Source organism: Thalassophryne amazonica, chromosome 10 (assembly GCF_902500255.1).
Source record: "Thalassophryne amazonica chromosome 10, fThaAma1.1, whole genome shotgun sequence".
Taxonomy (NCBI): Eukaryota; Metazoa; Chordata; class Actinopteri; order Batrachoidiformes; family Batrachoididae; genus Thalassophryne; species Thalassophryne amazonica.
The window spans coordinates 76,146,919-76,171,251 of record NC_047112.1 but is presented as its reverse complement, the minus strand read 5'-3'; the positions used below and the strand labels follow the sequence as shown (position 1 = coordinate 76,171,251).

The following is a 24,333-nucleotide window of genomic DNA, read 5'->3' as shown; positions in this document are numbered from 1 at the left end:
TCATTAGCGCCCCCTGTTGTGGGTCCGTGTTACGACACCTTCCCAACAAATCCTGAAGAAACAGAAATGGTCTGGTACGGTATGACAATCCTGTCTATAGTACACTGTTCTCAAAAGCTGCCGAACTGTACAAGAAGGGAACTAAATAAGTGGAAAAGATTTTTTTGCGGCAAAGATTTTTTTTTTTTTTGCAACACATCTAATTAAACAGCATTTCCCAATCAGTTTCACTGATTAGTTGTTCCTGTCTTAGTTCCGTTAATTCCATGTTGTTCATTGAGTTTCTAGCCATCAATGAGCAGAAACCCTATTGTAAAACCTCCAAAACTGTCATGTCTGCAACAGACATTGTCATGGTTGAAGGTACTCTATAGCATACTGACATGAACAACAAACAAGCTTGGCTGTTTCAGCATTAACCCATAGCACCAAAGTTGGGTTTGTTAATACGGACATTTGTCATGATATAAGCATACATTTATGGCAGAGATGTACACTGAAAAACTATTGCAGGTATTTGAATGAAGGAAATGTCACAATAACAAAATTGAATTAAACTGAATAAAACAAAACCAACAACTGGCAGAATTAGTCGAGTTCGCTAATAAGGCTAATAGTTTTGTAGCCTTGCCGCAAAAAGCATGACAAGTAGGACAACAATAAAGTGTTTCCACAAAGTTCTGCTCAGTATACACTAGGGGTGTCAGAAAAAAATCGATTCACGTCCGAATCGCGATTCTTATTTATTACGATTCTGAATCGATCCAAAATGTCCAAGAATCGATTTTTTAAAAGCATTTTTTAAACATAATCTTGCTTACTCGCTGCGTGTACTGTTTGTCAGGCAACGGCTTCCGTACTACAGCGTCCCCGCGAGGGGGTTGGTCCAGCGTGCTTCAAACACTCGTGAGCTGCAGAGTTCAGTGGTTGTAGCTTAGCATGGCGGACGAAGAGCTAATTCAGCCAGCACCGTCTTTGCTGAAGGCAAATGTTTGTGCGCATTTTGGATTTTATTATTTGCTGCGTAAGCAAATCCGCAAGCCCACATGCTACGCTATCACCCGGAGCTAAAAGAGGGGAGCAGCGGTCTCTGCCGACTACTCACCAGCGCTTCACTAAACTGCCAGCCAACTCCAAACGAGCAAAGCAGATAAGTAAATTTACATCTAGAATCACTTGATTAACCTTGTAAAGCTTCATTTTCTTAAACATAAACATTTTTTAAGTAATATAACTATTTCTCAGAGCTCTTTGAATCGAATATCGATTCTGAATCGAATCGTCACCCCAAGAATTGGAATCGGATTGAATTGTGAGTTGTTGTACGATTCACATCCCTAGTATACACAGAAGAAATTAGGGATGCGCTGATACTACTTTTTCCAGACTGATTACAAGTACGACTACATACATTTGTGTACTCATCGATACCGAGTACCGATACGAATACTTAATGATACATTACAGTTTTATGATGACTTTGAAAACATGTTTTATTCATCAGTTGTTCCTTACTTTTTGACTGTAATTGCTACCAATATCATTAACTTTGTTTTTATTTACAAACATTTCACTTAAATCATGCAACTTCACTTTTTGACAACAACAAATAGTCCTTTAACATTAACCGTGTGTTTCTTAATGAACACGACGCTGCCAGACATCTCACTGAAATGTAACCTGTGGACTCCAGCACTACAAAATATACACCAGGAACTGAAATAAAAATGTCCATCACTAACTTTACTTATGTCTGTGAGCACTAAAAGAATTTTTTGAAAATGTGTGAGGCAGATTCTTTTTGATGAAAAGAAGCTTCTCTGCGTTATTTCTGTTCCTGTTTTCATCTACAATGTGTGACACTGAGCTAAACAGCCTTTCACTTGCCACACTCTTTTTTTTTTTTTTAACTTTTAACTGAATGTGTACAGGCAGCATACACGAATACATACTGTAAATGTTTTTTTCCCCCAAAGGTGGAACACATAATATTGATGAGCATGGCATTGTGTGAGCACACGCACACATGGTGTTGCATGGCCTCTCTGCACCATACGGAGGCAAAACTGAGTAATTTTTAACATTCTTTTTTCCCCCTCTGTGGATCATGGGATAATTTCATTGTGTTCACACAGAATCGCCTGTTGCCTGTGGTAGCTGAGATGTTAATGAATGAGATGTGCAGTGGCTCTTTCAACTTGAGGCATGAAAGTGCAGCCTGTGGGGGGGGGAATTAAGCTCTCAACACACCACTACTGAAATCCAACAAATGGATTACACTTGTACCGGACTGATCCGGTCTCACATCGTCCTGAACAGCCACAACAAGAGCTGAAACTCACCAACCTGATGGACAATCTCTGTCGCTGAAACCGTGATCTGATGGATGCAAATGTGGCGCAAAGCGTCAAAGTCACAGAGAACTTTTTTTTTCATCCCAAGAAAAAAAAAATCCTAATGTAATGGCTATAACAAGATGCATTTCTACATGTACATGTGTCTTACCTGATGTTTTCTGAAGACACACATTGACTCTCCATACATATTAGTGCAGTCTACTGTGAAATGTTGCATAAACTTACTGGTTTCCAGATTGCATAGGGCAGTGTATGCTGTATCCAGCCTGCGGAGAAAAGGAGTCCCAGGAAGCAGAGGAGGTGTATAGTGAACTCTGCAACACAAAAAGGAAATATGTCATGCCAAGAACAAAATGCTTAGAAATATATTAAATCTGAAATAACCAGGGATGCACCAAAGCAGATAACGGAACAACAAGATTATTTAGGATATTGGGCCTTGAGTGCCCAGTGTGAATAAGAAAAGGATGGTAAAATGATTTTAAGGAGCAGCACCTGAGGAGCGACACTACTGCATCTCAACTCTGCTAGATTCCAGGTAACACCATGTTTGTGACAGAGGAAATAACTAAACTTGACATCTCTTGGAGAGAGAAAAAGAGAGAGAAAAAAGCTTTGCTCAAAAATTTAATGTTAACTGTGATACTGCATTACTTAGTATTTGTACTCGACAGACGAGTACTCAAATGGAGTACTTGCAGTCTTTATGGAAAAACGTGACATCAGATCATCCCTAGTGATTCTTACAAGCTTGCTGGTGATGTAGGTGGATGAACAAACAAAGTTATGTATGCTCCTTCTCCCACTAGTGCTTAATGTAGCAAACAGTAACTCTGCGACAACAGCTTTAGTATGTTCTAATTCAATGCAAGAGAATACGTACACCACACCAGTACAGTGAACAATTTGGTACAGGATGAAAGGATCATAGTCAAACCTGGTCTTTGCTTCTCAAAATATTTGATCCTACGAACCACCTTTAATTCATGACACGGTAATTTGACTTCACGTTGGACTAACCTAAACTGTAGAATCACTTCAAGGATCACAAAGCTAATTTGGGCTGTGTGAACTGAGAAATTCTTGGATGAATTATAGAATTTTCCCACAATATATCCTTGTTTTAGCTGTACAGTTTGTGTGAAACAATATGATTATACATAATCATCATGTAACTCTCCAGAAAACAATATTGAACTAGCACTTTCACCCGACTTTGCACAGGTGAAGAATAAATAAGCCAATAATTAATAAGTGGACATTACATGTTTTACAGGTAATTTTGCAAAACCCCAGGAAAAAAAAAACAAATTGCTAGGCTGTAAATAAACTACAGCACTCAGAGAATGCTCTTATCTGTAGTATCTTTTGTTTATCCTTTGTTTGCTTATTTTTTGTTTTCTGACACTCTGCAGTTCCAGAGTTGTGCATTTTTCCTTGGCGTGGTTCACACTCTGTGTGCAGTTTATTTATAGTCTAAGTCCACCTCATTGATGTGCTAACTGAAACGGTGCGCTTATATTTTTTTCTATACACAGTAGCTCCCAACTTAGAAGCATTCTACCCAACCAACACCGGTGTGTACGACGAGTGAGGCTGTAATGAGGCTGTACGGCAAATACTCTTAAATAACAAAGTACATCAGCAGTTCATAAAGTGAATTACAAGTAAAAGTAGAAACACGGGTTTGCATAAGGAACGTGAGAAGTGCTCATTATCAGTATTCAGCAGCTGCATTCCTCCCTGCAATTATCGTGTGTGTGCATATATCAGAAAAAATAATTCTATGCATGTTAAATGCAGAAAGTTACATTATTAATTAAATTGCAAAAGTCTGTCATTTGATTTATGAAAATAAACTGTTTTACAGTCATAGCCCAAGAACAATCACTCAACATTTGTATAAAGTTTTCCTTTTTTTCTTCTATCTAACCCCTCATCTGTGTATATATATATTAGGGGTGTAGGATTCTTTCAGTAGCTCACGTTGTGGTCACGATTTGATCCATAAATCTATTTAGAAACAAAAACAGATTGTAAATTATTCAGTACACAGAGCTGCTAATTTCAGTAGTTAATTGTGTGCTGTAGTGCGCTAAGAAAGGTGGTGTGGCAAATGATACCATGAAAGCCAAGTGTGTCAAAAATTAAATAAGTATTTGAACACCCTGCGATTTTGCAAGTTCTCCCACTTAGAAATCATGGAGGGGTCTTAAATTTATGTGCATGTCCACTGTGAGATACATAATCTAAAAAAAAATAAAAATAATAATAGAATCTGGAAATCACAATGTATGATTTTTTTTAATAATTTATTTGTATGTTACTGCTGCAAATAAGTATTTGAACACCTACCAACCAGCAAGAATTCTGGCTCACACAGACCTGTTAATTTTTCTTTAAGAAGCCCTCTTATTCTGCACTCTTTACCTGTATTAATTGCACCTGTTTGAACTCGTTACCTGTATAAAAGACACCTGTTCACACACTCAATCAATCACACTCCAACCTGTCCACCATAGCCAAGACCAAAGAGCTGTCTAAGGACACCAGGGACAAAACTGTAGACCTGCACAAGGCTGGGATGGACTACAGGACAACAGGCAAGCAGCTTGGTAGAAGACAACAACAGTTATGATTATTTATTAGAAAGTGGAAGAAACACAAGATGACTGTCAATCTCCCTCGGTCTGGGATTCCATGCAAGATCTCACTTTGTGGGGTAAGGATGATTCTGAGAAAGCTCAGAACTACACAGAAGGACCTGGTCAATGACCTGAAGAGAGCTGGGACCACAGTCACAAAGATTACATTAGTAACACATGATGCTGTCATGTTTTAAAATCCTGCAGGGCAGCAAGGTCCCCCTGCTCAAGCCAGCACATGTCCAGGCCCGTTTGAAGTTCACCAGTGACCATCTGGATGATCCAGAGGAGGCATGGGAGAAGGTCATGTGGTCAGATGAGACCAGAATAGAGCTTTTTGGAATCAACTCCACTTACGATGTTTAGAGGATGAGAACAACCCCAAGAAAACCATCCCAACCGTGAAGCATGGGGGTGGAAACATCATACTCTGGGGGTGCTCTTCTGCAAAGGGGACAGGACGACTGCACCATATTGAAGGGAGGATGGATGGGGTCAGGTATTGCGAGATTTTGGCAAACAACCTCCTTCCCTCAGTAAGTCATTGAAGATGGGTCATGGCTGGGTCTTCAAGCATGACAATGACCCCAAATACACAGCCAGGGCAACTAAGGAGGGGCTCCGTAAGAAGCATTTCAAGGTCCTGGAGTGGCCTGGCCAGTCTCCAGACCTGAACTCAATAGAAAATCTTTGGAGGGAGCTGAAACTCCAAACCTGAAAGATCTAGAGAACATCTGTATGGAGGATTGGACCAAAATCCCTGCTGCAGTGTGTGAAAACCTGGTGAAAAACTACAGGAAACGTTTGAACTGCAAACAAAGGCTACTGTACCAAATATTAACATTCATTTTCACAGGTGTTCAAATACTTATTTGCAGCAGTAACATACAAATAAATTATTTAAAAAAAAAAATCATACATTGTGATTTCCGGATTTTTTTTTTTTTTTAGATTATGTCTCTCACAGTGGACATGCACCTAAGATGAAAATTTCAGACCCCTCCATGATTTCTAAGTGGGACAACTTGCAAAACTGCAGGGTGTTCAAATACTTATTTTCCTCACTGTAAGTTCAACAACCAGCCCTTCATGAATGAAAAAGATAAATTCAACCCATTTTCACCCAGTGCCCAGTTTACGCAGTGTCTCAACAGTAAATAGACCTTGTGTGTGTGTGTGTGTGTGTGTGTATGTATATATATATATATATATATATATATATATATATATATATATATATATTAGGGCTGGGCAACGTTAACACGCTAACGTTTCGTTAATTATTGAGGTCATTATCACCGACAATTTTGTTCCTCCCCTTAACGCTGCGTTTTTTGTTTTTTTTTAGTCTTTTCTGACTGTTTGTTGCCTTTTATTTTGAAAGCGTCAGTCGGGAGTGAGTTTATGCTGCTGCTTCCTGCTGATAGCTGAGTTCACACAGAAAACAACACGAGGATCGAGAAAAGTACAGGCTATGCAATGCACAACAAAACAAAATGCAGAAAGACACCGAACTTTTGAGTGGACATTTTCGGTACAAAGTTCTACAGGGTCAGGCCCGGATCCAGACTGGTTTGGACAGATGCAGCTGCATCGGTCAAATGTTATTTACGTTATTATCGTTCGTCATTGGTAAGAAAAAAATCATGAATAATCCTGAATAGTGCCGAACGTGTCCCCGCGGTGAACACAGCTTTTCGGTGGTTTTCATGTCAACCTATAGTCCGTAAATTATACGGATTTTTTCCGAGTTTCAGAGTCATACGACGTACAAATAAAGTCGGATATTCAGTGTTTGGTCAGTAATCAACCGTTTCTGCAGCGCGGCTCCACTTTGAAACCATGAACCATTGAAGCATTGCTTCGATCCAGTAGCTCTTTGGTTCTTTGAGTCACTGCTCTTCGGCAAGTCCGCTTCTTAACCCCTCTCAAAGCAATTAAAATATCGTCAGTCACTTTTGTGTGGATTAAAGTCACTAACTGGGACTCTTGTCTTGTTGCTGTCAAGAAAAGAGAATCGCCCTACGTTCCGTTCACACAACTCGAAACGTTGCGCGGCAGAGACAGAGTCCAGTCGGAATTAATAACTTCAAAATTAATCGCCGCTTTAAATAAAATGACACCTCTTTCCAAACGTTGTAATACAGACAAGAAACTACAATTGACTAAAACGTTTTTTTTCCTCCCAAAATGAAACGTGCTGTATTTTCTTTTCAAATTACATCCTGAAGTGAAGCACAGCAGCTGTTAAGAGCTCAGCTCAGACATATGGAAAGACATTTATGCCAATAATGTCTGAAAGGAAATGCTTTTGACAAAAACTACAGATTTTGTTTATTCCTATTTATGTCCAGAGATCAAGGATTCACCATGTAGAGTTTATTATGTCCAAAGTTTAAGGATCCAGTGACCAATTTCATATTTATTTACTTTAAGACTCAATAAAATGTTCAATTTCAGTTCAATTTAATTGTCTTATAAAGTGCCAAATCACAACAAAATCTAAATATACTAAAACAAATACATCACAATTGTACACATATCAAATTGTGGTATGTGTACAATTGTGATGTATTTGTTTTAGTATATTTAGTCATGGACATGAATATTGTTACCTGCTGGACTGTTTCTAATTTTGATTGTATCAATGGAAAATGTCTTCTGTGAACTGTCTGTATCTCAATATATTATTAAGAATATATGCAGTCAAATTTTTATTGATTTTATCGATTGAAAAAAAAAAATCATATATAGATTCAGGTATAATTGAAAGATTTGGGCAATAAATTTGATCCTGTTTACAGTCAATTTTTGTTATACTTGTAGTGTTATTTTTTTAGGACATTATATTTATACAAATAAGAAGTGTTCACTATGATCCATGAAGTATAGTAAATACATAAAAAAAAAAGTGTGACAGTGTATGTTGCACACGAATAAAAGAATGAAGACTGAATAACAAGACGCGTATGATTTTTATTTTATCATTGGGCAAAAATGCATCTGTCAGATTTTCACTCTGGATCCAGCCCTGAGGATGGCGCATTGGAGAGAAGCAAAGTTATCTGTAATCATTGCAACGCAGATTCTCATTTTGATATGAAACAGGATAACAAATGACCTGCCAGTGGTTTTACTCGTATTTGATTTCATTAGAGTGTTTCAGTTGAAATTTACATTTTCAAATGCAACGTTCATTTACATTTTCAAATAAAACTGTGCTTTTAAGCGGCTTTTGAATTCATTTTTGCGCCTCACATATACCATGCGATTAATCATGATTAATCACAGAAAGTCATTGAGTTAATGCGATTAAGATTTTTTATGTTTGCCCACCCCTAATATATATATATATATATATATATATATATATATATTATATCTTCAAAAACATTTGCTCCACACTGTCAAAATATTAATTTTCAAGACATAAGATGCTCAGGAATTTGGTTGATTTCCACCCCCACTTGTAAAGTTAGAACAATTTCATACAGGATATGCAAATATGGATGATTCTACAAGAAAAACAAATGTGGCTCAGGTCAGTGAAATGTAGGTCTTAAAAATGTAATGACTTACTTCCATGTTAGAGGCTGTAGAGAAGAAGCTGGTGTCCAGCTGAGGGCCTTCAGGATGCAGGTAGTTCTCCCTGTCCATTGCCAGCACTGAGGGGAGGATGGGCATCAGACCAAAGAGTCACACATGATTACCAGCAAGTTTAGTCTGTGCACTTTCCGACCACCACCAATATGCCGGCTGTGTCTGAGTAAGTAGTTCTAACAAGAACAATTTTTGTCCATGTCCTGAGGAAGACAGAGAAAACAGAGGGATTTAGAAGAAAGTGATACAAACATACATACAAGTGATAGCAGCAGCCACAAAAGTGCTGTATTACAATGTCAAATGAAGAATTAGAAAAAGCCAACTGCACAATACCATTAAAATATGAAATGGACAGTGTACCTTAAAAATAATCACATCAAAGCACAGTCCCACCTGACTGACATGTGTCTTGTTGGCCATGGCTCAAACTAGGAATCTAACTTCAGTCTTAACAAATTTGCTGCTAGCATAACTCAACTGGGCTCACAGTTGAAAATAGAGGTGGTGGCGTCAGCCTGCTCTGTGTGTGAGGGGTGCTCAGTGAACCAACAGCAAACCAGAGATTGACTGTGTTCACGTCTATAGTGACGCTACCTACGAGGAGAAGTGAGATTTTATGAGATGCCATCATCTGTGCAAAAACCAATCACACTTAAAAATGACAAACTATAACCAGGTGGGGTCTGGTCTGACAAGTCACGTGACTAGTCAAAATAAATAAATAAATAAATAAATGAATTCACTGCAGAGTAAATTCATCCAATGTGAATAACAAGCTGTAATATAATTCAAAATGTAAAAAAAAAAAAAAGTCTGAAAGTTGTTTTGATGTTTATCTACCACCTGCATAGACACTGAATCAGATTGTCAAGTTCCATGTCTTCGATTTTTAAATTTCTCTGGGTAATTAAAAAAAATAAGTAAATAATAATAACATTAAAGCTCAAAACCTTTATTTTTTACATTATCCTTGTTATTATTACTATACAGGTTTAGGGCATCCAAGCCCAACCCTGGACAAAAACACACATCCTCTGTGAGAAGGTTACAGCATAGCGCCTAGCTTTATTTTTTTTTTTTTACACTTTAGGAAGAGTTCTCATATTATTGAACAATATGTGTTGATTCAGAGTTGAAACACAAACAACCCAAACAAATCTTGGTGCTCCAGTTTCTGTGCAAATTTAATTTTTTTCATATTTGCATTTGAACTTACTGTATGTAAGAATTTTAAGCAACTGAAGATGTTGCATTCATCACATTTATGTTCAAAATATTATGGGAGTAAGATGCATTATTCACCATTTAATCTGTTTGAGCTTTCAGTTCTTACAGAAAGCTATTTCTTAGAGATTGACATTGACTTCACATTAGATTCAACAATGAGTCAGAAAAAGTTGTGACTATTGCTGACCAAAGTGTGTGTGTGTGTGAGAATATACTGTGGCGTGCAAAAGTATTCAGCCCCTTGATATTTCACACATTTTAATTTGTTTATGGCATTTTAAATACAAAAAAGTAAACCAGGCTTCTCAGTATAAACATTTCTAAAATTATCTTCCTTAAACTCAAACTGAAAGTAAATCTGTACAGCCTGATATAAATTAATTAAAAATATAAAAGCCAAGATGATGGGTTGCATAAGTAATCAGCCCCTTTGGTATAATACCTGTAAATAATCAGTTTAATTGCCAGTTTTCTTCAGACAAGTCAGGAGATGGATACATGAACACTTCCAAGTCACTGAATATGTCTTGAACTTTATTTACATCAGTTAAGAAATACAAACAGCATGACACTCTATGGTAAATCTGAATGGAGTAGACAGTTCTCAAAAACTGAGTGTCTGTGCAAGAAGGAAAAGAGTGAGGAAAGCCACCAAGACACCCAGACAACCCAGAAAAAGTTTTAGGCTTCTGTGGCTGTGACTGAAGAAATTGTGCACAGTGCAAATTCTGCGTTTTGTATCTCCAGTTATACAGCTTCATGATGAAGTGGTATAGACGAGGGTCTTCTTTCACTAAAACATCAAATCTAGGCTTGCATTTCAGATGTACATTCCTGGGCTCGACAATAGCACTGGTCCGATGGCCCGGCGGCCTTTTTTACATGTTCCGGGCCACCACGGGCCAGTGAAGTTCATATTTCACTGGTCCGTATGGGCCAGTAAGAATTAAAATCGCTTTGGGCAGATTTATTAGTCTAATGCCGCGTTCACACCGGGCGCGATCAAATGCTACAAATTCGCGGGGGTCGCGTGGCAACGGACGCGCCTCCTTCACCCGGTGTGTCGCTCTGCTTTTGCTGCGAAAATTCGCCCCGGTGCGTCATCAAATAGGAGGAGCTTCCATTCAGCTCGCCGGCTCAGGTTGTCAGTCAAGTTAACATGACGGACCTTGATCACACGGAGCGAGTTGTTGTGGAAAGCTGACAAACGTCATGAGACGTTCCCAATTCAGGCAGTATCATCATTTGCTGCAGGAGCTGCGTCTGGATGATGGCTGCTTTCAGCGGTCCTTCTGCCTCTGCAGGACCCAACTTGAGGACCAACTGTCCCGTTCACGCGCGCACATGTAAACAATAAAAAAAATAAAAAAATAAATAAAAAGAAACTCCGCTCCCGCTGCTGTGGGGCTGCTGCTCCTCCAAAAACTCTTGTCATAGTTGTGAAATAAAGGACAAAAGAGACATACGTCCTGCTCACAGGCTGCTACCAGAGACAGGACATGTTGCACCACTTCGCAATGTTGGGAACATTGCCGAAGTGCAGACAAACTTCGTCTGCAGGCGCATCTTCTGATGTGGCCCAAATTTCGCTTCAACATCGACGCGTCATTTTCGCTTAAGCAAGATCGAGCGCAGTGAATATTATGAATTTCTTGAAACCTCCTGCCCCTGGGCAGAAACCAGGAAAGCAAAGGAAAGAACAGCTATCACCCTCAAAACAAGCACAGAAGAGGAAGGCTGCTGATGCTGAATATGAGAAGAAAAGGGTGAGGAAAACTTGGCAAACTTCCTGGAAGAAAAGACGGCCATAGCTGGAGCGTGATGAGGAGAGTGAGGTTGTCTTCTGTGGAACTTGTAGGGCCATGCCAGAATATGCTAACAAGTATAAATATACCATGTCCTGGTAGACAATGTGGTATGATTTCATACGCCAGTTTAAAAGTCTAATCAGTATGCCCTTGTGGAAACCCCACGTTGACAACATTAGCAAGGGAACTTGGTTTATGAAATTTAACATATTAATTTTGTAAATGATCAAGAAATAAATTTATTTTTGTATTAATGTCTGAGTGTTGAAAAAATTCCTATCAGTTACCTACCGACATTTTTTTCAAAGTTTACTCACTTTAAGGTTTTTATCATGTAGTATAAGAATTTTGTGTTTGTTTTCAAGTGTTTTTACATTAAGGAAACCCAATTCTAATGTCTGAGTGTTGATTTAAAAAATTCTTATCAGTTACCCCCCGGTTCGGCACAGGCGTGAAAGTATGGGCCAGTGATATTTTCATCCGGGCCAGTAACTTTCAGATTCTACTGGCCCTGTGGGCCAGTGCATAAATTGCCTTATTGTCAAGCCCTGCATTCTGGCAAATTGTAGGTGAACTTTTAGGTCTTCTTTTTAAGAAAAAACATCCTTTGTACCTCTTCATCATGAAGCTGTATAACTGGGGATATACGAGGTCTGTTAGAAAAGAATCCGACCTTTTTATTTTATGCAAAAAATATATGGATTTGATTCATATGTTTTTACGTCAGCCAAGCTTGAACCTTCGTGTGCATGCCTGTCGGTTGCGTCACTGCTTCAAACGGAGGTGTTCCTTTGTCTCGCTTCATCAGCGGCTCCGTCCGCACGGCTTTCCATGACAAAATCTCTTGTTAAAAATGAAATCTGCCGGAAAATGGCTGATGTCCAGCTCTTGTGATAACCAGAGAAATTGCACGCGACGGTCCCGGCTCCACACAGCGATCCGTTTAGAAATGATGTGGTGGTTTCTGCCTCTTGATGGCGGCTCGGAGCGCGGCGCGCCGTGCGCCATTATGCGCAGTCCTTAAAGCTGTAGTAACACTTCTTATTCTCTGTGAAGCCCGTAAAATTTTCACAGAAAGCCAGATAAATTTTTCGAATGGTTTCCAGCTGCCTGTCTCTAACAGTTTCTGAAAAAATTCTGATGGAAAAAAAGCCCAAATCATTCCACCATTTCCTCTCAATGAAACAACGACGAGAGGGGTGGACCAGTGCTCACTCAAAGCCTGCCCACAGGCGAATGACGCAACCCACAGGCGTGGAAAAACTCACGCATGCGCACGAAGGTTCAAGCTTGGCTGACGTAAAAACATATGAATCAAATCCATATATTTTTCGCAGAAAATAAAAAGGTCAGATTCTTTTCTCACAGACCTCGTAAAATCCAAAACTTGCACTGTGCACAATTTCTCCAATCACAGCCACAGAAGCCTATAACTTCTTCGGGGTTGTCTGGGTATCTTGGTGGCTTTCCTCACTCTTCTTCTTGCACAATCACTCAGTTTTTGAGAACTGTCTACTCCATACAGATTTACCAGAGTGCCATACTGTTTGCATTTCTTCATAAATGATGTAAATAAAGTCCAAGACATATTCAGTGACTTGGAAATGTTCATGTATCCATCCCCTGACTCGTCTGAAGAAAACTGGCAATAAAACTGATTATTTACAGGTATTATACCAAAGGGGCTGATTACTTATGCAACCCATCTTCTTGGCTTTTATATTTTTAAATTACCATATTTTCCACACCCTAAGGCGCACCTAAAAGCCTTAAATTTTCACAAAAATCGGCCGTGCACCCTATAATGCGGTGCACCTTATGTGCGCACTGAATTCCAAAATCTGTAAAAACGGCCGACGTTGTCTTTGACCGTCGGAATATCAGACCATTTCCCGCTGACACAAGGACGTAATATGTAAAGTACGTACGCTAGTAGCGTAGAGTACGTACCCTGGCAGCAATAAACCAATCAGAGAAGAGTCCGTGAGTCCGTGGTAGGTACACTTACCTCCGCCACTCATCCGGTAGTTACTGTATACTACAGGTATCCTGCAAAACAACATTTGTTTGTCTAAGGACCCCCGAAAATGGCGCCAGCGAAGAGACATGCTTACGAGGCACAATTCAAACTGCAGGCTATCAGTTACGCAGTTGTTCATGGGAATAGAGCAGCTGCGAGAGGAAACAAGAAAATGAACTGCGCCAAGTTAAAAAGACCAGAGTTTCCGCAGAAACAAAGCGAGGTGGCCACAGCTAGAAGACCAGCTGTTCAATTCAGACACAGAAGATGAAGACTTCGATGGATTTGTGACAGAACCATAATAAAAAATAATGTGAGTACCATATTGTTAAATACCGGTAGTTCAAAGTTGTTAAAAAGTTCAAATAAACTCACCGTTTTGCTTCCGTGACCCTTTTTTTTTTTTTTTTTTGTAGACTATGTTTTAGTGTGCGCCTTTTGTAAGGGTTAAGTACCCGCTAATTGAGGCAGCGCCTTATAATCTGGTGCGCCTTTTGTAAGGGTTAAGTACCTGCTAATTGAGGGCGCGCCTTATAATCCGGTGCGCCTTATGGTGCAGAAAATACGGTAATTTCTATCAAGTTGTAGACATTTACTTTCAGTTTGAGTTTAAGGAAGATAATTTTTTGAAATTTTATATTGAGTAGCCGGGTTTACTTTTTGTATTTAAAATGCCATAAACAAATTAAAATGTGTGAAATACCAAGGGGCTGAATACTTTTGCACGCCACTGTATACTGTGCAGCACCTGGTGGTGAACAGACAAGGTATGTTAGAAATTCCAAATTCCTCAGCACAGAGGAATTATCACTGTGTGAAAGAATTTCTACTACATTTTCCTTTCACTTCAACAGCACATCTTTTGGACCTCCCAACTCCATCCTACCACTGAAGTTATTGTTTATCTGCCCAAAAAGTTGAATTAGCAAGTTCTTTGTATATGCATTGCTTTAATTATGCTCTCTTTCTAAATCCCTTTTTCCTGTTCTTTAATCACCCATGACAATATTATCCACCAAGTACCTTATTGTCTTTCAGGAACAGAAAAGTTTGTCCGCGTCTTCCCCTTTCCCTCACGTGCCTTTCAGTAAGTCTCTAACAATAATCAATGCTGATCATTTTCAGTATGGTCCCACATGTCCTTCCACTTCCTGTAAATCCTCTCTTTACTGGAAGACAGCAGAACATGCTACTGGTTCTTACTTCCACAAAGAAGAAATTGGAGGTGATGAAGACAACCATCAGTAGAAAGAAAAGGCTCACAGAGAGAGAACCTTTGTCCAGCCCATAGTGTTCAATTAATGGTGGTGAGGGGTGGAGGGGGGGTATGTATGCCTGACATTGAACAACAAATAAAAGCCAAAACTAAAATGTGGTTTCAAAGCCGACGAATAAGAATTGGATTTCAAACTGGTTTTCAAAAGTATCTAATTTGCGAGGTCCTGTAGTGAAGGGGCAAGTTTTTTTTCATAGTTCAGGAGCAGCTACTTCAAAGGTCTGATCTCATCTCTGTTTTAATCTAGTCACCGGGGCATCAAGGAACATTTGCTCAGCAAACCTGAGTGATCTAGTGGCAGTGCGCAGGGTTATAAGATCACTGAAAGCAATAAAATCTTAAAAGCTATTCTAAAACCAAACGATCCTCACTAGTGAACAACCCAAGAAAAATAAACACCTCCACTTGGGGCAACAACTCTCCTGACCCAGAGGGGACAGACATACACTATCCTAGATTCAGATGCATTTAGATTCTTGAATTTCCTATTTTGCTGATTAAGTAATATAACAATTATTAAATACATAGTGTTGTGTACAGGTGTAAGGCACCTTTACATGTCTGATAATTTAGTGTTTCATGGTTATTCACATTCATCAGGGGAACAAAATGATTAGCAGATCACCTAAAATAAATGATGTAGTTTTATCATGAGAAATTAAAAAAGAAGGTATTTTTACTCATTAAGTTAGTTTTCAAAATATGTGAAGTACAGTAAAGTTTTCCATAAATATACACAAAATAATTGATAGTACTTTTACATGGATTAAATCTTAAATCTTTACAAAATTATGGCCTGTATTTACAATCCCCGGGACAAATATGCAAATAAGTGGTGCCAAAACCTCCCACACTCTGATCCTGAATGGATTTAGTCAGTGTTCAGTCGATGCCTCATTATCAAACCAAGGATTTGGTCAAATCAGGGTCTCCTGTATGTCAGACCGGTTTGCAGCATAGAAAGGCTCGTTTCCACTTTTATCAGTTAATTACTTCCGAGGTTGCTTGCAGATGTGTAACACCCTCTCCCATGTGAGTCTCCGTCCATCTTTGCCTCGCTCACTGGGTGGCCTGTTGCAAAAGCTCACTGCACGCACATTAAGCAAGTTTCCTTTAAATGGAATCTGAAACAAGCTCATTGGAAGACTAAGTAATACATTTCCAAAGTCACTGCATACTGAAACAACCTTACGCACTGAACAAAACACACAGACTGTTAAGTAGGGCTGTTTGAATATTGCCATCGCGATGTGCATGTGTGCGATTGTTACATCACAGGGAGCTGCGATGTGGCATAATTAAATTAAGCGTGCGCATTTACACTGTCAAGTAATCAGGGTAAAAATCCACTTTCATTTTTCATGAAAAACCAACAACAACAAAAATGTTGAATTTACTGGAATAAAGAATCCCAGAAATGTGAGTGTGTGACATGGATTTTCTCATTTGATGTGCTGGATGCAAGGATCACGTTCCCAGCTGAAAACAAGACAACTTGTCTCGTATTGTGTTCAGATGGCGAAAACAATGTGGCCGGAGAAATGAGGGACGTCTTTAAAAACTCCCTGTTTATTCACAAGTAATTTCCACGTTAGGGAATTAAAGTATTATCAAACACCTTTTTTCAAGCGGCGTCTTCTGTTAACAGTTTGACAGGCGGTGATGATGAATTCAGCTGAAATGATGAAGCACATCAGATTAAAAGACTTTATTTACTCAGTTTGCTGCTTTGAAACATTCTAGCCTTCTGTCGCTGCACTGATTTCCTAGATATTTTTTTTTTCATGTTGTTACAAGGTTTTGAGCTTTAATCCAGTCACCGCTGCATGTGAACGTGAACACAGCCTGTGAAAAACTGAGCTGTGGAGTGCAGCTTTCAAGCAAAAGCCCCACTGATAAATCCACTGTTCACCCTGTTGATCAAAACACTGATCAAATCCAAATATAGGCATTTTTTAATTGCTGAACTTTATTCACTTAAAGTGTGCGTCCTTTCTGTTCTGCAAGTTGATTAGCCAGTGGATTAACACACAGTGATGTGTTTTTTAAAATACATGAATACGCTGCTTCACTTTAAATATGCAATAAGTCTATTTCAGACAATCAGCATGGACCCTCTTTCTCTTAAAAGGTTGCTGCTACACTGGCTTGCTATTTTAGCCCCTTTCACACCGGGGCTGCTCCCAGTTGCTCCCTGTGGCGTCATGACAACGCAGGAATTTCTGCGTCAGGTGCCAGGGGGCAGAGAGGAGGTGAGAACGCAGCCTGCAGGTTCTCTGCACAGAGAAGCTCAGAGTGCAGTTTGGCTGCAGAGACTGTGCACTTTGACTTCTCTTCTACAACCCCTGGCAATAATTATGGAATCACCGGCCTTGGAGGATGTTCATTCAGTTGTTTAATTTTGTAGAAAAAAAGCAGATCACAGACATGACACAAAACTAAAGTCATTTCAAATGGCAACTTTCTGGCTTTAAGAAACACTATAAGAAATCAGAAAAAAAAATTGTGGCAGTAACGGTTACTTTTTTAGACCAAGCTGAGGGAAAAAAATATGGACTCACTCAATTCTGAGGAATAAAGTATGGAATCACCCTGTAAATTTTCATCCCCAAAACTAACACCTGCATCAAATCAGATCTGCTCGTTAGTCTGCATCTAAAAAGGAGTGCTCACACCTTGGAGAGCTGTTGCACCAAGTGGACTGACATGAATCATGGCTCCAACACGAGAGATGTCAATTGAAATAAAGGAGAGGTTTATCAAACTCTTAAAAGAGGGTAAATCATCACGCAATGTTGCAAAAGATGTTGGTTGTTCACAGTCAGCTGTGTCTAAACTCTGGACCAAATACAAACAACATGGGAAGGTTGTTAAAGGCAAACATACTGGTAGACCAAGGAAGACATCAAAGCGTCAAGACAGAAAACTTAAAGCAATATGTCTCAAAAATCGAAAATGCATAACAAATGAGGAACAAATGGGAGGAAACTGGAGTCAACGTCTGTGACGGAACTGTAAGAAACCGCCTAAAGGAAATGGGATTTACATACAGAAAAGCTAAACGAAAGCCATCATTAACACCTAAACAGAAAAAAACAAGGTTACAATGGGCTAAGGAAAAGCAATCGTGGACTGTGGATGACTGGATGAAAGTCATATTCAGTGATGAATCTCGAATCTGCATTGGGCAAGGTGATGATGCTGGAATTTTTGTTTGGTGTCGTTCCAATGAGATTTATAAAGATGACTGCCTGAAGAGAACATGTAAATTTCCACAGTCATTGATGATATGGGGCTGCATGTCAGGTAAAGGCACTGGGGAGATGGCTGTCATTACGTCATCAATAAATACACAATCTTTGGTGGAAGTTGAAGAAAATGGTCCATGACAAGGCTCCAACCTGCAAAGCTGATCTGGCAACAGCAATCAGAGAAAGTTGGAGCCAGATTGATGAAGAGTACTGTTTGTCACTCAGTAAGTCCATGCCTCAGAGACTGCAAGCTGTTATAAAAGCCAGAGGTGGTGCAACAAAATACTAGTGATGTGTTGGAGCGTTCTTTTGTTTTTCATGATTCCATAATTTTTTCCTCAGAATTGAGTGAGTCCATATTTTTTCCCTCTGCTTGGTCTAAAAAAGTAACCATTACTGACAGCCACAATTTCTTTTCCTGATTTCTTATAGTGTTTCTTAAAGCCAGAAAGTTGCCATTTGAAATGACTTTAGTTTTGTGTCATGTCTGTGATCTGCTTTTTTTCTACAAAATTAAACAACTGAATGAACATCCTCCGAGGGCAGTGATTCCATAATTTTTGCCAGGGGTTGTACTTGTTGTTGTGCTGAGCTGCAGGGCTGTGCTCTGAGTTCTGTTCCTCCCTTGACCACGAGATGCGAGCCGTCCTAAGCAAATGTGGAGATGTCTGGAGTTCTACTTGATGTTGACATGTCCTGGACTTATGTCCTTTTTTAACTGTGATGAGAGTCTGGAGAGAAAGGAACTAACTGCCTGCAGACAATTTTTTTTCTTTTCTTTCCTCCTTTGACCGCGAGATGCGCGCGCGAACCGTCAAGCAATTGTGGAGATGTCTGGAGTTCTACTTGATGTTGACATGTCCTGTCTCAGGATTATGTCCTTTTGTGTCCTTTTTTTTTTAACTGTGATGTGAGAGTTTGAGCAGAGAACAAGGAACTAATGCCTGTAGCCAGACTTTTTTTTTTTTCTTTTAATTGTTCACATGTGTGCGTGTGAACGAACGTCCATGAGAGATGTCCAGACTTTTTACTGGATATTTCTGGAAATCATTCTCCATTTTTTTTCTTCAGCATGTAGTTTTTACTGCATTAAGTACACGGTATAAAAATAATCCTGCGGGAACAATGGAACACAGCAGGAATCATAAATTGGCTTCGAGTCACGCCGGTTAACGCCTCTTTGTTCCGAGTTACGCCTCTTTGCCCCGACTTGTGCTGGAACAACTTCCTTTCTGCGTCGAGCACAGGACGCCAAAAAAATTAAACAGGTTTAATTTTTCGGCGCCCGACTTGCTTCCTCCTTTGCGCCCCTCACGCTGCTGTGGCGCCGAGCTGCATCGTCTCGGCACTGAATTGCTTCCACGCAGCGTCGTCATAATGACGCACGGCGCAACTGGGAGCAACCGGGAGCACCCCCGGTGTGAAAGGGGCTTTACACTAGTCGCCTTCTTTGTTTTTTGTGGAGGTTCCACAGAATGCTTCCATAGTGGAAGCAGGCCTTTAGCCAGCAGCAGATAAAAGTGCTGTTTGTTGTAACCAGATAACACCTCTGAAGTGATTTACAAGACTTCAATCTTATGGCGATATACCGGGACCGCCCCGGGAACACCCATCAAGTGACAAAGCCAACTGCATGTAGCCAATGTGACCGCAGGGTTAATCTTGATTAGCAACTGCAAACATAGTTGGATTTTATGTGCTAAACACAATTTCCAGCGATGTGGACAAGTTGTCTTTGCTGTGTGAGTCACAGTGGCCATCTGTCAACCAGACAAGTAGCACGCTTCTGCAACTTCAAAAAGACAATATGTCCCTTTAATATACACGTTGTTTGTCTGAGAACATTTGGTTAGAAGTAAATTCAGCCTGTGGCAGGAAGGATCTGGACTGTATGTTGATAGTCTCACTGAGTGACTGCTGGAGCACATGGGGACCATAAGGAAAGAGTGACTTCCTTAAGCTGTTAAATCATGATTAATGCTCATGAGGAAAACAATCACCCTGCCTCAAGTGTGTGCTAAGTCTCAGGCCGCAACACTAAGTTAGAAATTGCTCTGTCCATAAAACATGTAACATCAGAGATTTAATAGACTGCTGCTACATTGTTTGGTGCATGCGCACTGAGTACTCCACAAGTCGCTCATGTACTACCTAACACTGTGGGGCGCAAAGCCATTTAATGCAGGTCGTGCATCCTTCATGTAACTAGACGGACATGACTGAATCTATGGACAACACTGCGACAAATACCTGTAACTTGCCCAAAGAACGGTGGACAAAGTGCCTTAAATGGGTCCCAGTTGTGAGAATCAGAACAATAAGAGCGTATTTAGTAGATAATAATGGCGCCGTCAGCTGTAATCCTGTACACACGATTGTCACAGCTTTATTTATGAAAACGGTCACGCCATGTTAAGCCAAGCTGCTACATGGGAGACACTAACCAATCTAGCTGAGGAAGCTGCTTCTGTGATCACAGACCTGGACCAAAAGGCAATGAAGAGTGACCGCTTTTAACAGGACAGTCGTGATGTGAACCATCTCTCAGCCCTTTGAGTTACTGACTAAGCTGAGCTAAAGCAACAGCTAAACTAAGCGCTACCGGTAGCCCGCAGTGACACCGGATCCACCATCTATGAGGCTGATGAAGGGACATTTTTCTGTGGAGTGCCACACAGTGGATGAATAATCCTGCATGGCTGTGTGTGAACACAGCAGGAGTGAAATCACCACTTTCACGTATGTAATCATAATTATTCAGTCTTACTGAGGTGTATGCAAGTATTTTTTTCTTGCTGAATACACCACAGGTGGCAAAGAGGCAGAGAGAGGCATTTGTTGATCGTAAAATACACTAATTTGATTTGAAAGCCAAATTAAAGCTACATTAAAACCATATTACATTTGAAGACAAATAACAGTCCAGATTGACTGTGTGTCCTGGAGTAAGTCATGAAGTGGACTGTACCTGAACACAGGTGGACTGACCTTCCGGTAGCACCTTAGGTTACGCCACTTTTATAGCTAAAAATTGCTCTGAATCTGTGTGCATTTTTCAGATGCTGTATTACTAATTTTATTTTTATCAGATACATCAGGACTCGCACAAGTTAAAGAGTTGGAAGTATTGATCATAATATGGCATATAATTTTTTTTAAATATAGTGTTGATTGGAGTGCAATATGTCATAAAATTTCTTGATTTACAGTAACCATGTTTCACATAAATGACAGCTGTGCTTGGGAGGAAAGCTGAAAAAACAGCAGACTTTTCCAACAGCAAGAGCTGTCGGAGATTGCAGAACGCTATAAATGTTCCATTCATTCCTCGAAAACACAAAGGTGTACTGCTCTAGTCGTCATGAAAAGAAAAGACCAACTCAATATTTTTCGCGCATTTAGACACAGTAAAACATGCATTGAAAGCAGCTGAACTTCTGGTGGAGGGTGCAGTTATTTACTTTCGTTTTCAGGCAGATTGCCAGGTCTGCCCTTTACAAACTAGCCTGTTAGGAGGCACGCTGGATTGAGCAGTTTCATCTTGTTTTAGCACTTTTTTGGATTGCTGGCGATCATAGTACAACAGCATCCTGTGGAATAAGCTGCAAGAGCCGCTTCTCCTACGTGATTTGGAGAGATGCATGCGTGCATTAAAAGGCGCTGCACCCCACTGCATTCTACATAAGCGACTCCATGTGCATGTGCCAAACAATGTAACAATGTATATGAAGTTGGTCTTTCAGTAAGCTAACCTATTTATCCATCTAGTCAATAGACATGATCATCCTTGCTGCTGCATGCACATAGAAAATGGGTTGTGGCCCCCTACTTATAATATCACAGTGCTGTATGTATTTATCATAAGCAACGTAGGTGCTACTGTATGTAAATCCTGTGCTAACTGTAGACTTGGAATCAGAAATTGACATGGATGCATTTTTCTGAACTGTCCAGCAGGTGCGGCTATTCACCAGATGCCATCTCAGCATGGGATGGGTGGCTTCTCATGACTCCTGGATAATGTTGAAAACACAGGTGTTTCAAAGGATTTAAAATGAACGCTGAACATAGACTGATGTGGAAGGAAACAATGGTAAGCTAAGAACTTGGAAAATGTGTAAGATTTTCATGGCTACGGAAGGGGAAATATTTTGCGGCTTTGTGAGCTGATCGTGATTCACATTCATTAATAAGGTGAGAGACCAACTCTTTTTTAACCCAAATATTGCTGAATGAAGATTGCATTATCCAACTAGTTAAACTAGCTATTACTGTTATGACCCTGGGTCAGTTAGTATTTCTGTGATGTATAGGTTGTGTTAACCCTCCCCACCTAGGTGAGGTGCTGTTCACATTGTGTTCTGTGTATTTAGTTTTCCAGGTGAGCTCATTACAGGTAGCACCAGTTGATTAGTCGAGCAATGGAGGCTCCAGCTTTAAGACGAAGGCTGAAACCAACAGCCAGCGCTCCATCTTTTCCCAGTTCCCAACCGATTCTCTGTGTGTGTGTGTCTGAGGACACTCGCCTATTTGTACTTTTGTACTTTGTTTTACTTGACAAATGTTGTAACTACTTGTTTTGAAAAGCAGTCCAGCTCTTTGTTAGCAGGGGTGAGCAGCCATTTTATTTTGGATAACGTTTTCTGCTGTTTATTCGTTAGGAGTCTCAGATAAGACGATTGTTTTTTGGTTGTTTTATTTAATAAATAAGCAAGAACAGAATTGGGAGATTGTTTTGTTTGTTATTTTGCCCTTTTTTAAACCCTGAACCCTTTTTCTTAATTGGCCTCGGAGTGTGTAAGAATAGTAAACCGGTCATATTTTAGACAGCAGAACTTCGCGGTTTCCTCAGCCTTGGAAGTGGGAAAGGACAGAAGTGACTTCATGCTATACAATGGTTCACCCCTAAGCCAAGGCATAACAATTACACTTTCAGGTAAAAAAAAAAATAATGATGAACTTGTAGGACTGTGGTGTATTCAGGGTTGTGGACATAAAGGTGGAGGAACAATGTTACTTTCAAATATCAGAAATTTAGAGAAAAGGTGGCAATGTTGAGTCACGTGTTGCAAAATAAGCCACCCAATCAGAGTGCGAGAGGAGCTCGGAGTCGAGCCGCTGCTCCTCCATGTCGAAAGGAGTCTGTTGAGGTGGCTCGGGCATCTTTTACGGATGCCCCCTGGACGCCTCACTGGAGAGGTGTTCCGGGCACATCCCATTGGGAGGAGGCCCCGGGGAAGATCCAGGACACCCTGGAGGGACTACATCTCTCGGCTGGCTTGGGAACGCCTTGGGGTTCCCCCGGAGGAGCTGGGGGAGGTGTGTGTGGATCGGGAGGTCTGGGCGGCTTTGCTTGAGCTGCTGCCCCCGCGACCCAACTCTGGATAAAGCGGAAGAAAATGGATGGATGGATGGATGGACTTTTGATTTCAGTGTACCTGTGATTATGCGGACCTGGTCAGGATGGGGTTCACCGAGGCTTTGGCTGAGGTGAACCCCATCCTGACCAGGTCCGCATAATCATGGGTACACCGAAATCAAAAGTCTATAACTGCTTTATTATATGGTAAACAAGAAAACTGGGAGTTTGTCAAACATACTAAAACTGAAACATCAATCTCAAGTTTCAACTCTTTATTATTACTGTCATACTGCACCAACTGACATCCTATCGATCAACTGGAGATGCCTGTTAAGTCCGTGATGAAGAGTCATCAGGCTTGTTTTCTTATAAAGTTCACCATTCGCCTGTCTAGCTTCTGCGTAAAATCAACCGAGTACTCCGTCAAGCATCCGTCTGTTATAAGTTTCAAAGTTGGGCACAAGTCCCTTTTGAGTGACATACTTGCAAAACAGGTTGGCTGATGACTGTGTATTTCTGCGTTTTAAGTCAGCGTTGCTAACAGACGCAAACCTGTCTTCTGCCATCTTGTCAACAAACTGACAGCCAAAGTAGGCGCTGTATCACGTTATCTGATTGGTCGTTATCGATAGGTGTCGCTCAATTAGCTAGCGCTACGCTGCACGCGAGGTGTACTTATTTCGCACGCGCAGTCTACTTGGCTCCACCAGTGATCAACTCGGCATGTGGTACAGCTCAGAAAGTGGCGAATGGGCCAAACAGAAGTTGGCAAAATCCCATACCA

The 24,333-nt window shown here is 40.3% G+C and overlaps 1 protein-coding gene across 1 annotated transcript in view; it reads right to left on the bottom strand.

Moving 5' to 3' along the window:
* The window catches only part of si:ch73-63e15.2 (protein strawberry notch homolog 2), a 175,138-nt gene that overhangs the window by 112,795 nt on the left and 38,010 nt on the right, over positions 1-24,333 (bottom strand). The window contains exons 2-3 of the mRNA XM_034180297.1: positions 8,582-8,805; positions 2,583-2,671 (exon numbers count right to left, since the gene is read on the bottom strand). Of these exons, the coding sequence (XP_034036188.1) occupies positions 2,583-2,671; positions 8,582-8,686 (194 nt within the window). The 5' untranslated portion in view covers positions 8,687-8,805. The remainder of the gene's footprint in view (positions 1-2,582; positions 2,672-8,581; positions 8,806-24,333) is intronic.